This window comes from Haliaeetus leucocephalus, unplaced genomic scaffold (genome assembly GCF_000737465.1).
Source record: "Haliaeetus leucocephalus isolate CR32 unplaced genomic scaffold, Haliaeetus_leucocephalus-4.0 Scaffold240, whole genome shotgun sequence".
Lineage (NCBI taxonomy): Eukaryota > Metazoa > Chordata > Aves > Accipitriformes > Accipitridae > Haliaeetus > Haliaeetus leucocephalus.
Window position 1 is genome coordinate 8,875,420 of NW_010972676.1, and position 14,086 is coordinate 8,889,505.

General features: G+C 35.3%; 1 protein-coding gene across 1 annotated transcript in view; it reads right to left on the minus strand.

The window, feature by feature from the left end:
- DNER (delta/notch-like EGF repeat containing) overlaps positions 1-14,086 on the minus strand; it is a 137,813-nt gene that overhangs the window by 25,212 nt on the left and 98,515 nt on the right. The window contains exon 10 of the mRNA XM_010568423.1: positions 5,782-6,006. Within this exon, the coding sequence (XP_010566725.1) occupies positions 5,782-6,006 (225 nt within the window). The remainder of the gene's footprint in view (positions 1-5,781; positions 6,007-14,086) is intronic.

Genomic DNA, 14,086 nt, shown 5'->3' on the forward strand with positions numbered 1-14,086 from the left:
GTTCTGGAAATAGGAATATTCAAAAGTTCTATACTGCTTTCCAAGTTAACTTATACAAATTAGCTTTTCTATACAAGATATTAGATGATGTAGGTTATCCATAATGATGCCCACAATGAAAGCCAACACACAAAAAAAATGTAGTAGTAAACGCCTGGTTGTGCACATTCTGCAAATTGTGCAGATATGCAAGTATAATAACTATCATTTATTTTTCTTCAGATCTGTACACTGGCCAAAAAAGCATGGAAACCAAACTACCTACCAAGTAAGGAGACTTTCACAGACCTTGGGCTAATTGGAACTGTTTAAAATTCCTCTCTTGTTTAATTTTTGAGGCAGAAGTAACACAGATGAAAATCCAGCTGACACCATGCCTGCTAGTAGAAGCAGTGCATAAAGGAAGGATGACATTCAGGTCACACATATAAGCAAAACTCTGCAGCGCTTTGCTTCTGTAATAAGAAACCATATCCTCTGTAAAATACCTCAAAAAAAAAAAAAAAAAAAAGAACATGGCATCCTGGAGCTCAACACAAATAAAAAAAGTGGCAGGTTCTAAAGTTTTTAAAACACCATGTTTCAGTTATACCATATAATCAAAACAGAATAGCATTCTAAAATGTCATTTAACAAACTTACCATTAATATATCTAAAAAAATAATGTATAGGAATTCATGGACATGTCTGAAAGTGAAAGACTCCTGTACAAAGAATTCAGTAGTCTAGGAGCTGACACACCAGTGCTGAGAGCCTGCAAGCCAGAAAGCCTCGGGGTCAAGTGGCAGAGATCATTTCTTTCCTACTAACGTATGGCAATTTCTGTATGTAGTTCAGTATGTTTATTATCAACCCTTGATAATGGTACTAAACTGCACACAAATTTTATTCATCCACTTTACAAGTAACGTAACAGAGACCATCAAAGTCTCTGCAGGCAAAATTGTAAATAGAATCCAGCTTTTTAATATACCAGAGACATAACCCATCCACTCTGTCAAACTGCTTTTTGATAGAGATACCAAAAATGTGTCAGGCCATGCCCTATAGCTATTATTTTAGGGGTTTTTAGGAATCGCAACCTAGGAATCCTTAAGTTTATAATTGCTCTTGTCTGCCTTACTTGCAATAATTACACAAAGCACTGGCAAAGTGTGTGTTATGATGCCTCCTAAATGCTGATCTACACAGAAGTTGATCCCATTTACCTACTATCCCTTTAACTTGTGGGGAAAATCTCTTAAGATAATTGGTTCAAATCCTGCTCCAATGACAAAAAAAACTGAACCCCCCCCCCCATGATGGTATGTTCATAACAATGAAAAGGCATAAAAGAAGGAAACAAACAATTCTGACTATTCCTACCTTGCTACCACCTAGGCACAGTTCTTTAATGATCTTTTGAAATAAGTTATCCAAGTTTTTAAATTATTGATAGACTAGTGACAAGCTCACATAATTTGACCTTTAGTTCCACCTCTATAGGAAGCAAGAAATGCTATTTGTAGAGGGAATTCCTTCTAAAACAAATTGTCATTTTTAAAAGTGAAGCTTATAGCCATCTACAGAAGGTTTGGAAAAAAGAAATTGTTTTTTTAAATACTTCCCATTAAATTTCACACATGGAGCAACACGAAAGGGTTCAACTAAAGAAGTGCCATATATGGTCTTGGATGCAACCTCTATGGTTTCTCATCTGGCTAACTTTTAAATGCACAAATATTATTTAAATAAAAATAAGTCTCCATAACATGAGAGGTCAGAGACTACTTTTAAGTCCAGAGAGACACGGAATTAATTTGAACAAACCTAACCAACAACTTCTAATCAGGTGTAGGTGACACATTTCAGAAAAAAAAGCTTTTCTTTCTCCGAGAATATTTAACTAGCTTTTTGTTGTTTGAACCACAGGCAAAGAACATGCTGCAAAAGATCAAAACTTCCCTGGCTTATATGGAAAAAGAAATGCCTACTTTTTCCTACCATGGCTGACTTGAGAAAGGGCACTCGTGCTGGACAGCTCCCAATACTCCAGTTCAGAAATCAGATCCCTTTTCATGACAGAAATTTAGAGGAAAATTATTTCACACTAATTGGGAAATTCAGGTTTCTGTTGACTTATATTCCCATTGCTTATACAAAGGTAGAATATCTCTTCTTGTGTTTTGATTTCTACAATTCAAAGCATTTGAATCCTGACAATTCTTTTCAGAACTTCCCAGAGTATACACAGCACTGATAGTCTTAAAAATGCTCTTCATCAATCTCTGGGTTTTTTGCAGTCAACTGTGGTTTCAATAATATAATGAAAAACACGTAAAGATCAAAACATACTGATACATTTTGATCGCTTTCCTTGTTGTCCAGAGTTAGGCAGCTCCTCATCTCCATAACTTCTTGACCCTCTGTAGGTTTTTCTTGACCATGCCCTAACTGTCTGTACCATTCAATAGCTAGAAAAACAGCAGTTTTCTGCTACGAATCCAAACAAGTTAACAAAATACTTGCTAGCCAGTCAAGGAACAGGTTGATGCTACCAAGCAACTCTCATAGTCCTACCCACAGAATGCTTTTTCCCTGTCTTTCCAGAATTTTTTTTTTAACTTCAATCATTTTTTTCCTGTTCACTCCCTCTGCTATTTAGTTGTTCTGGGGGCTGAGTGAGGACAAGTATATCCAAAATGAAGGGGTAAATATTAAACTATTAAATTCTCAGTTCTAAAAATGAATTTAGGAAAACAGCACCTGGCAATTTCAACTACCTGCAATCAAAAAGATATTTTGTCAGACATGGAACTAATTATCAACTGATATGAATTCTAGTTTGTGCTCTCGATAAGACAGGATATGCTAGCTCTATTTAAATATGATTAGGCTTGTTGCTCTTCATCTCAATACCCAATCCTTTTCTCGAAGGATTCCTCTATTATGCAAACGAACAGCAAAGCAATTAACACTTCAAAAAGGAAGACTGAAAATTTGTGATGAAAGAATTATCATCTTCACCTCCTGAAATATATAAAACAAACCACATGTTAGGAAATACTCTTCTGCATTACATAATGCCATTTTTCTGTTCACACCATTCACGGAAACATCTGAGCAGAAAACATTTGAGGTCACTTAAACATCTGGACCTGCCACAAAAATCTATCTACCCTCTGGTTTCTGAGAAGTTGCAAGCAGAAGAATTGAGGATGCTTCCTGAAAAACTATCCATAAAATGGAGGTTGCTTTTTTTTTTTTTTGGTCTGTGTGTGTGTTAAATAAATTTATATGTCTTCATGGTTAAAGCTCTTGCATAAGATTCTTACAATCCTTTATGTATAAATTCACATCTGCTGGACAACAAATGAATTATGAGATAACACTACTACGGTATCATCTGCATTTCACTTTCATATTTTTCTTTGTTATAAAGAAGTATGTAATTTAATTATAAATCTGTCAAATCCAAACTACAAATTTCCACTAGCTTCTGTTCATTTGTGAGTTCCTCTCCAAAAACAACTTCTGATGGCCCCTTCCATATCTCTAAATAGTAGTGATTAATTCTGACACCTTTTAAAAAAGCTGCATTAGTAGATTTCATTACAAACTCCCCATATCCACAAATAAAACTAATCCATTCTGGTAGAGAAACAATTCGACACAAAATGGACAGATGGTTAGTGTTTTCTATACCACTTAAATTCAGACCTATCAGAATCAGCATAAGAAAACTAGACGGTCTAGAAAAGTTAGGACTGCTCATTGAACTGAGTTCCAAAAATTACCTTTTTTCAACAGGCTTTATAAAATTTAGTCAAAACAGACTTCACTGTTACATCATGTTACATCATGCTCTGGATCAGGATAATTGCATTACATATGCACAAACTTTGTAACTGCACTAAGTACTATATAGCCAGTTGTCTAACCTGTTACTAATAGTATCTTCATTCCAAAAATCAAAACACACTGCAAAAAGAAAATTTCAGCAACAAAACTGTGAAACAACACAACCATGTTGTGGCCTCCCTCTCAGGACAGCATACACCAGTGAGACCCTTGCTACACAACAGAAAGCCTTATGATGAAGCATGCATAATGCTGAAACCTGTTCTTGCCACATTTATTGATTTAATGAGTGATGGCTTACTTTCAAAATCAATCCGTTATTCCTACGAAGTGATGAATGCTTTCATCCTTAAGCAGTTTCAAACTTTAGCCTGAACATGTGGAATTTCCTTGATCACATGCATCAGTTACTGAAAGTAACACTTTGAACTGTGCATTCAATATACCGCCCAAGACAAAGACATTAGCTGGTAATTCTTGTGTCTTCAGAGATCTCTCTTCAGATGAAATACCAGTTTTATGGGCTACAGAATCTTAGATAAAAGCTCACTCCTTTCATGAAAATAGGAGAGTTCTCTACGTTTCACCTTGCTCTAAAGCCGTAAGAAGCAGGAAGCAGCGGCATCTTTCTTCCTCAAAATGCCAATAATACATGAAAGTCAAATTAAACAGTTATTTTACATTCTTTTTGTCCTAAGCCTCACTACCCTGAAGTGTTCTAGGAACAGATTGTGGGCTTCTTTCTTGAGAGGAAAAGGAGAAACTTCTTTTTGGAAGAGAAAGAAGCTGACTTCTTTCTATGCACAGGCTAAAAAGAAAATATCTGGATGCGGCATGTACTAATGTTCAGACTCACCACCTATAGGACTACTTGCCTACTTCTGGCCAAACCTTTGTGATTGGTAGGATACCCGCACATCCTGCTAACCGAGAAAGAAGGGAAAAGAGCTGGAGAATTGTGACTGGTTTCCCACAAGGCAAGGTAAAGCAGCAGAGAAAAGGTATTCCTCTGAAAGGAACTTTGTAGAACAACATGCGTGTCACAGCATTATGTATATAGAGAGCTACTAACTGTCCAGTATCACTCCTTAGTTTATCCCTTGTACACTGGGAATTTATGTTCCCCTTAACTTCTGCAGTTTTCAAGTTTATAGCTTTATAGAAACAGACTAAAAAAAAGCCCACCAAAATTACTCAAATGAAAACAAAGATTATTGGTTTTCACTCTGTAAGTGCTTAAGCAGTAGTGGACATGCAGCACATGATATCATTCATTCTAACTGCTACTTCACCTATTAATTATCATTGCTAAAATGTATAAAAGGGAGCTATAAGCACCCCGATATTCTGTTACATTGGTACAATGAAGAAAAAAATCTAGAGCTAAGCAGAACGCTTAGCACTGTTAGGCTGCATTGTCAAACAGTTACCAGCCGAGTCTACTAGCTATACTCACCTAAGCAGTATCACTGGAACTTCTGAAGAGAGGTAATTTATGTAAACATGGATGCCAGAACTAAAAACCTATGGGGTAACCAATTTTTTTTTCCTTCTCTACCGTTGTTTATCTACCTTGTTTGTTTCCACTCCCCCAATGATCAGTGTCACATTTTCCATTCTCTCTACCAAATTTTGTAACTCCAGTGACACTTATACCTCACCTTAAAAAGATTTATCCTGCAGACTATAGTTTTATAATACAGCTGTAGATATCAACCAAGCCATATGGATCTCAGTGGTATTTTCAGTGCTCACTCTGCAATTTTTGATTTTCCAAATGGAATGTGTAGATTCCTATCATTATTCTAAACAGACAGAACATCTGCTCAATGTGTTTTATACACTGAAAAGAAAAAAAGGAAGTCATTGTAAACTATATATGGAATCTACATATAAAAATATTAGAGGATTTACAAAACATGTAACTGTTTGGTACAAACCAGGGATACAGAGGCATCTGTAGCTGGTTCCAACACTGCGACAAATGCCATGTGCACAAGGATTCAGAGCGCAAAAATCAATCAGCTGAGCACACGTAGGTCCTGTAAATCCAGGACTACAACTGCAGGAGAAGGCAAGTCTGTCTGCATAACAGGTTCCATTGTTCTGGCAGGGAGATGATGCACAAGGGTCTATTTTGTCTTCACAAGAGGTTCCTAAAAACCCTAAAAGAAATAAATAGTTTTGATAAGTAAGCGTTCTGCTATGCATACAATATTAATAACTGAAGCAAGTTAAAAGTAAGCCATTGATATAGCTATATTCCTATTTTTTATTTATATGAAAATTACAAAAATACAGACTTCCTATAGATATTAAACTCTAATTTTACCCGGTAACACAGTATGATAAAAGATGTTTCAGATAGAATACTATCATATAATTAAGGCAGTGAATTGCAAAAGTATTTGTTGAAACTGTCAGTGCGTTTCCACTTTCTGAAGTGTGTCTGGCTAGAAAAGCAGATAAGATTTTCTAAAGATCAGGAACAGACTAGCCTGGGGAAAAAAAAAAAAAAAAAGCCAAAACTGACCTTTTTTTTCATTACTGTTAATGTGTATGTTAAGAATAACAACCTCTAAAGCAGCACGTGAGTTTACTTGAGCTTCAATAATTTAGTAGAGTATCTTTTACAAGAACATACTTCTTGTTAGCAGGAGAGACAATGATTTATTGAAACAACACCATGTAAAAATTAGACATAAAGAAAAGTATATTCTTGCAAGGGAATTTTTTTAATCAGATGTAGAAAAGAATAATATATGAACAAGTTGCAGTATAATAACTCTAGATTGTATCTATACATACGCATATATCATATATGTAGTAACATGATGCGTGGTTATTGTACCCAAAAGCAAGTCAGAAGAGTATATTCAAATTCTAGCACCCTTCCAAATAAAAGAGCAAATTGTCCTTTCCATTCAATTCCAATATTTTTGGATGAGTATTTGGTCCATTTGTACAAATCATTATTTTTCAGGCTTAAAGTTCCCTGGAATATCTTACATTATACAACAGCTCTTAACATTACAATACACCAGGAATGAGAAATTAGGAGCAAATCAGGCCAGCCTCCACTCAAGACCAGCAAGCCAGCTTTACCAATCTACTCTAACAGAAAGCGTAAACCACTGCATTTGTGCCAGTCTAAAAGACAAAGAACAGACCACATTGCCACTGCTATCCAGGAGATTGTAGCAACATTTCAGACACTAAAGAAAATAAGTAAATGCAAGAAAACTGTTCTAGGATTTGAAAAATATTTAATCAGAAAGAGAGAAAAACAGAATTAAAAAAAAAAACACAAAAAACACACAAAACAAAACAAAACCCAAACAAAAAAAACCCACCACACAAAACGTGCCTGGTGGTGAGAGAAAGCATCAAGATGGAGGAGATGTCTCTGTTATATAGCATCCTGCAAACAACTCAGAGCATGGAAACAATGACAGGTGACACTTTGGATTAACACTTAATATTGAAATCTTATCCCTGATGGAATGAAGCAGATTTTTAGCCTTATTTCTATAGGTTTTGTATCCATAAAGTCTCGCTGCTGGATTAAAAGCAGTTGATGTATTAGAACTGAAGCCCTATATTGTATAAAGCTTATGATAACAAAAGTGAGACCAAATACCACATTCAATACATATTTTACAACATCTCATCATCTTTTACTGACTCAGTAAATATTTTTGTTCTAAACAATGTCATTCCACATTTCAAGCAAGGTACAATTAATCAGGAAATAGTGTTCAGTTAATTTTGACAGATGTGTTACTTTCAGGGTATTTTGTTTTTCTTTCTTTTCTAATTATTCATGATTCACATTCAGGTGAGTTAAACTGTAACTATTTAACTGTAGTTCTAGCACTGTAATCATGGGTAGCAAGTCAGGGGTTGCAATTTCTGAAAACAAGCGCATAAGAAATAGATTAATTTACATTTTAAAGCGTAACAAAAAAACCCCAAACATTTACTAAAAACAAACATAGTTTGTTCTTGATTGATTAGATTTGTTGAAAACCTGGGCCAGAAAGATCTAGTGAACTGAGCATAGTCTGTCAACTTGACTGAGCTCCAAGACTTGAAGAGTGAGTGAGGGCTAAGATAACCAGCCTAAAGACATTGAAGTTTCCAGCACACACCACAAAAAAAGGGAGACTGGCAATTAATTTTAAATACCCTGAGGATATTTATAGATCCACAAAAGCTCAGTGAACTGCATCAGAAAGAGAGGGAAACGGTATTAAACAATGGTGAATAACCCACACAGAGTGTACTAGAGGGATCTACTTAGAGAATTAACAAAACTCAGATTATTGTAACTAAGAAAAAGACGGAAAGGCCACAACTGCCCTGTGAGTTCCAGAGAAAACTAGGATATTCTGGGCTACTGTTGGCAGCAGAATTTTAGGAACGTCCTCAGAATAGTCAGTCCTGGACAAATGACTTAAAAAGCCATGTTTCCCTCATATGCTCATAAATCTTAAGTCAGAGCTATGGAATGAAAAACAAAGAAAAAATAATCCAATTTAAAAAAAAAAAAGTAATAAAAAAAAGAAACAACCTACAGATTGAACTTTTAAGAGTTTAGCCATAAGTAACTCAGCAACAGACCAGGAAAGAAAAGCAGGTGTGGCAGGGCACAGGCAAAGAACAGGCAAGAGCCTTCTGGCCTCTCCATTTTGCTAGCCTATGGCTCAGATTGCTTCACAGGCTTTAGCAGGACCACCTGCACACCAGTGTTGAAGAGGGAGAGCTTAAAAACAGATACTGTGGAATCCTGTATTAGAGGTCCTTCCTGTAGATGGGAACTTCATAACCATCAGAAACTGAAAAGAACAGAAACCCTAAAATCAAGAATCTAATTCCAGCAACAGTTTACTGACAAATTAAAAAAAGCCTGTCCCGTCATCACAAAATGCTGGACAGATCTAAAAGAATCTGTAAGGACTTTTAACTATTACCAGGAGATCAGCCAATGACTCCGGTGAAATCTCTACACTAACTCTGAAACCAGATTAAAAAGGATCAAAGAGATCTGAGGTCACACAATGACACTAATGCTGCTTCACTACAACCTTTGCAATAATCTTCCCGACAAAGAGAAGCTTACTGGCAGATGGCTAATGTTTCAAGTGACAAAGCACTTCAAGAACATATGCAGCTTTAAAATACACTAAAACATGTTGCCCTTGTGCTATCTTTGACTGCACTGCGAAACGTGTTTAGTTGATTTTGGAAGTTTAAATCTTATGTACGAGTTAAATAACCAAAAATACTCAAAGCAGCAGTAGTTACACATCTGAACTGAAGATCTATTACTTTGGCATTTCTGAATGTACATTTAAGTCCATGCCAATAAAACTGTTGAAAACAAATAATGCAAATAATAAATTTAAAAAAACAAAGTCAGAGGTGTATTGATTGAAAACGGAATCAAATGCTGGAGAAAAATGTAATAAAAACCAGGATTATTTATCTGTGGATAAATATCCCCTGGACTGTTCTTCAGCCAGCTAACAGGAACCCAACTGTGCATCTAGGTTGTTATTGGTGTAACAGGGACATGACTGAAATGTAAAGACTACTCGTGATTTGAAAGATCTGAATGCAAAATTTACCAAAGGAATAACACAGAAGGTAAAGGAGAAAGGCAATATTAGAAAACATTTATATTGCTAAAAACCACAATACAATATTTGTGCTTACATGGATCAGACCATTTGGCTAGTTGTCAAGAAGAACAAAAGTATTAAGTCAGGTGATATTCTTTATATATTGCTACAGACCTGCAGGGCAGTGATAGAAACTAGATCAGAAAATGTTTTCAGAGATAGAAAAGCTCTGGATAAAAGCCAGATTTCTCACCACGGTGGGATTTTAATTACTTGGCTATTGAAAGCAAAAGAGCCATGTACAAATCAAGGAAGTTAAACTTTCTGAAGATACTGTACAACTCTTTTTATACAGTCTGCAGAACAACCAACTTGCCTGAATTTTATATTAGACCGAATTCCAAGAATTACACAAAGGTGAAAAATTAAGTCTAGGACTCAGGATTACAAAACCTTTAGGGTATGAAATACAGGGATAAATATTAGAAGAAATACAGGCAATTTATTATTTTCTCTATAGAAAATTGTTTTGTGAGGAAATATAAGATGCCTGATGGTATTTCATCAGAATTCTGTAAAGGGAAAAAAGATACTCATCATAAGGAATCTAGAAATCATTAAAATGTAGTTGTAAGATTTTTATTAAAATTCACCCTCACAAAGTCTTTATGGATAAAGATGAACACACGCTAAACCCATTAAAGCATTAAGGAGAAGTCTATTAAAAATAAGAGCAATTTGGGAAGATGCTAGGCAAAAACATTAGATTAGCAGAAAGTACCAGAAACTAAACAGCCATAAAAATTTTTAATTAACAACAAAATGTTCTTCAGGTAAATTAAACTCTCTTATGATAATATGAAGACTTCTGCATTCTCTAATCACCAGTAATCTTGGGAAATCTTCTATAGGCAACAGCTGTGTGGCCTAGTTTCCTGGAATCAAGACAATAAATAGGTTTATTGTATGTAAACCTAAAGAAGTTAGAATCACATCTGCAAGATATAATATAGAAAAAGGCTTTTACATGAACAATGAAGCCCAGAAAAAGTGAAGACCTTGAAACTTAAACTATTCTTAATCTAGGCAAATAACTTCTGTTCTCCCAGTCAATTAAAATTCATGGTGACAATGTGCATTTTCTAGCTGCTATTGCAAATCAACACATATGAATCACAACTTAGCATCTTCTATAGCTGTCAAACTCTATTTTTTAAACCACAGAAAGCACAGTAAGAGCATTCATAAATTTGCTGCTTTCCAGTATTTCCAGAAGTACCTGCAGGTATTTCAGGGCACTTTTGCTCAGTGTGTTGCCTAGCTGTTGTTACCTGCAGCTAGTCAAATCAAATTGTCAATAGTAAAATAAAATCAGTCCAGAAATGTGAATTTCAAGTTATCTATTCCTAATCATAGCATTGTTTTCTCTCTATCTTCTTCTACAGGATGGCTATGAAATCCATTATTGCTGATGACTATTTTTCAAAAATATATTAATCTGAATGAAAAGATTTCTGCCACTTCTGTCAGAGCAGGTGACCTCTGCATAGAGAAAGTAGCAAAATCCCAAGAATCCAAGCCAGTTTCATGTGGTTGGCCAGCTGAATGCTTGCTATTTTTATCAAAGTTTAATGTTTCCTATAACACTGAATGCAGTTCATCTGTACACATCATCAGGACATTAAAATTGCATGTAACAGAACTTCAGAAACATCTTGCAACAGAAGTTTATTTCTTTGAATAACTGATCTGCGCTTTGCTCATTATTATCTGGCTTTGTTCAAAACTATATTCCACTACTATTTTAATATTTTCTTAGGAGCGATATTAACAAAGGCTCTCCAAATGTTTAAAATATATATATATATATACACACAAGTACCAAGTCTTTCATTGTATCAACTTTACAAAATTTGCATGTGTAAGGAACAGATTAGTGAGACTTGCATTTCCTCACCACACAATCAGGCAATTTCCATACACTTTAAAAAAACCAAACCAAAACAAAAAAAAAAACCACAAGCAAAACAACTTTTAACAAATATTTCAATGAATTTAATAACTACATAAGTAAGGATAAATAGTTTCTCCATTGATGAAACATTTATTGTAATTATATTTGCTTATTCCAACCAGCTTTTTCTATGTTTCTAACTATTATTTGTATATTGAATTTCACTTCAGGATGCTTTGGGAATTTACATAACTTCTGAGTGACTTAAAGAAAATGAAGCAACCAAATATATAAATTGATGAGCAGTACCCCAATCAACTCAAATAAAATTAATATTATTGTCAATACAGTAGTATGTTATACATTACAATAAGTAGAAGAAAATCAGAGGAGATATCTAAGAGTGATATGGGTATTTACAGAATCATTCTCAATATGAATTTCAAATATCCATGTTCAGGTTGACATATGTTTACTACGTGTAGGTTTTTAGAATGTCTAGAAATTTCTTTGCATGATCATCTGAAGGTAATATTTGCTAAATGTATGTTTATTATCACGAAACTTTAAAGAGGATGATCAAAGATCCCTACCACATTGTAAGTAACTACAATACCCCAAACATCCTTTTCACAATAATAAAGAGTAAAAATTTTGAACAAAATTTTCAGTCCTTAGTATTGCATAAGCTTCTTCACTATAAATTTGAGTATAAAATCCAATTTTCTCTTTAGCACAGGTGACTCAACTTCAGATAGCAGTTTATTTTCTGACATATTTGGGACATTAAAATCTACAATGCATCACACAGAAAATGGAATCTGCAAGCATAAAGAAATTTTCTTTACTAAAGGACTTTTAAGACAGTAAAATTGTCTAAAGAATAATCATGAAATGTTCATATCTGATTCAAGCTGCTCTTTCAGTGCCTCCGATCTCACCTTCTCTAAGTAATCACATGCTACTTTCATGAACCACAGATCTCACTTGCAAAAGAAATGCACAATCTCGAGATCATTCCTCATTGTTTCTGTCTCATTCCTTTTTCTGCCATCCTTTTCTTTTCCCTTCATGATACTTTCCATCTTCTCTTATCATTTTCTGCCTAACTACATTATATCTCCAGTCATTTAGTTTTTACACATATATAAGCTCCTTGGCTACCTTTCCCCCACTGTGCTGAATTAGCACTACAGAAAGGAAGGCCTCTTCTCAACAAGCAATTACTGTTAAGCCCAGCAGGAGAATAGCAGCAGAGCAAGAGACCTCACTTAAATTAGAAACCTATCATGGGTTTTTGGTAGGGTTTTTTTTAATGGAAAATTTGAGGACATGCTAAAAAATAGCAAATCTGCAAGTTATTACATCTGCAATTTTCAATTAACTATCCTTTGTTGTATTTACAAAAATAACCAAATCTCTTCAAAACCCAAACAAAAGCTCTCAAAATATGCCTCTATGAGAGGATAATACCTCAAAAGAAGAAAGAAGAATCACAGGAAATGCAGTCATTAGTAAATTTAGAGAATATATTTTGTTAAACCAACCCTTTCTTTCCCTCCACAAAATATCTGAATTCCTGAGCTCATTGGCATTAGTAGATCTTCCTGAACAAGAGAGAAAAGCAACATCTTATTACCTAATATGCCCATTAGGCTACTCCAGAGCAATAGCACTGGCCCTTGCAGACAGACTGTGTCACTTCTGCACCAACACTCTCCCCTCTTGACGGTGGGGACATGAGTAGGAAGCACAGACACATAACTTCATGGGAAGCATTTGCTCTTTGAAACAACGGCAATTATTAGGGAGTCAGGGAGAACCTTTGGGGCTGCTCTTGAGTTATCACAGGCTCACTCGAGAAAAGCAACCATGCACACAAGATGGCATTTGTTCCTGCAAACCTAAGAATGATTTTCTCATGTCCAAGGGACTGAGAATCAGACACAGCATGTACAAGACTGTTCTTTCTAAGGGAAATAACCCTGGGCAGTCCAGACAGAAAGCGATTCCTGAAAATTTCTATCCCCTCCAAAGGCTTTTTCTACATTGGAAATAATACAGGTCAACGTAAGAAAACTGATTTTAACGAGAGTTGTAAATGTATTTCAGTAAAATTTCTTTCTTATGTTGCCCCAGTGCTTTTTGAAAACATTTATACCGTGTGAGCATGTTAGACATATAAATAAGCAATCAGAGTAACAGCCCTTCCCCCAATTCTGTCCTTGCTCTGTAACATGGCTGTTCTTGGAAACATGGAAATTATCTTGGGAGACTAGAACTGGTAAATCTGCACAGAAGGTTTCAGACAAGTGACCCAGAATGCATGTTTGCCTATGAACAATGTCTATGAGTAGAGGTACTTCTTGAAGTTGCTAAGTAATTGTAATTTCTTTTCTTTCCTCTGGAAGGGTCAAAAAGCCCATCATATCTTTAAGTAAAGTCCAGAAACCATAGAAAACCTCAAGACTTCAAGCAGAAAAGGAGCACAAGTTTGTAGCACATAATTAGAACAGAAGTGCCGACAAACAAAAATACCAGAATACTGAGAAAATGGTACCAATGTGCCCAGAAGGAAAAAGAGCAGAGCACACAGCCTAAATACTAAGCTAGTACAATGACAGTGCCAAAATAAGCCTACTTAAAGCAGAACACACAACAGTGACA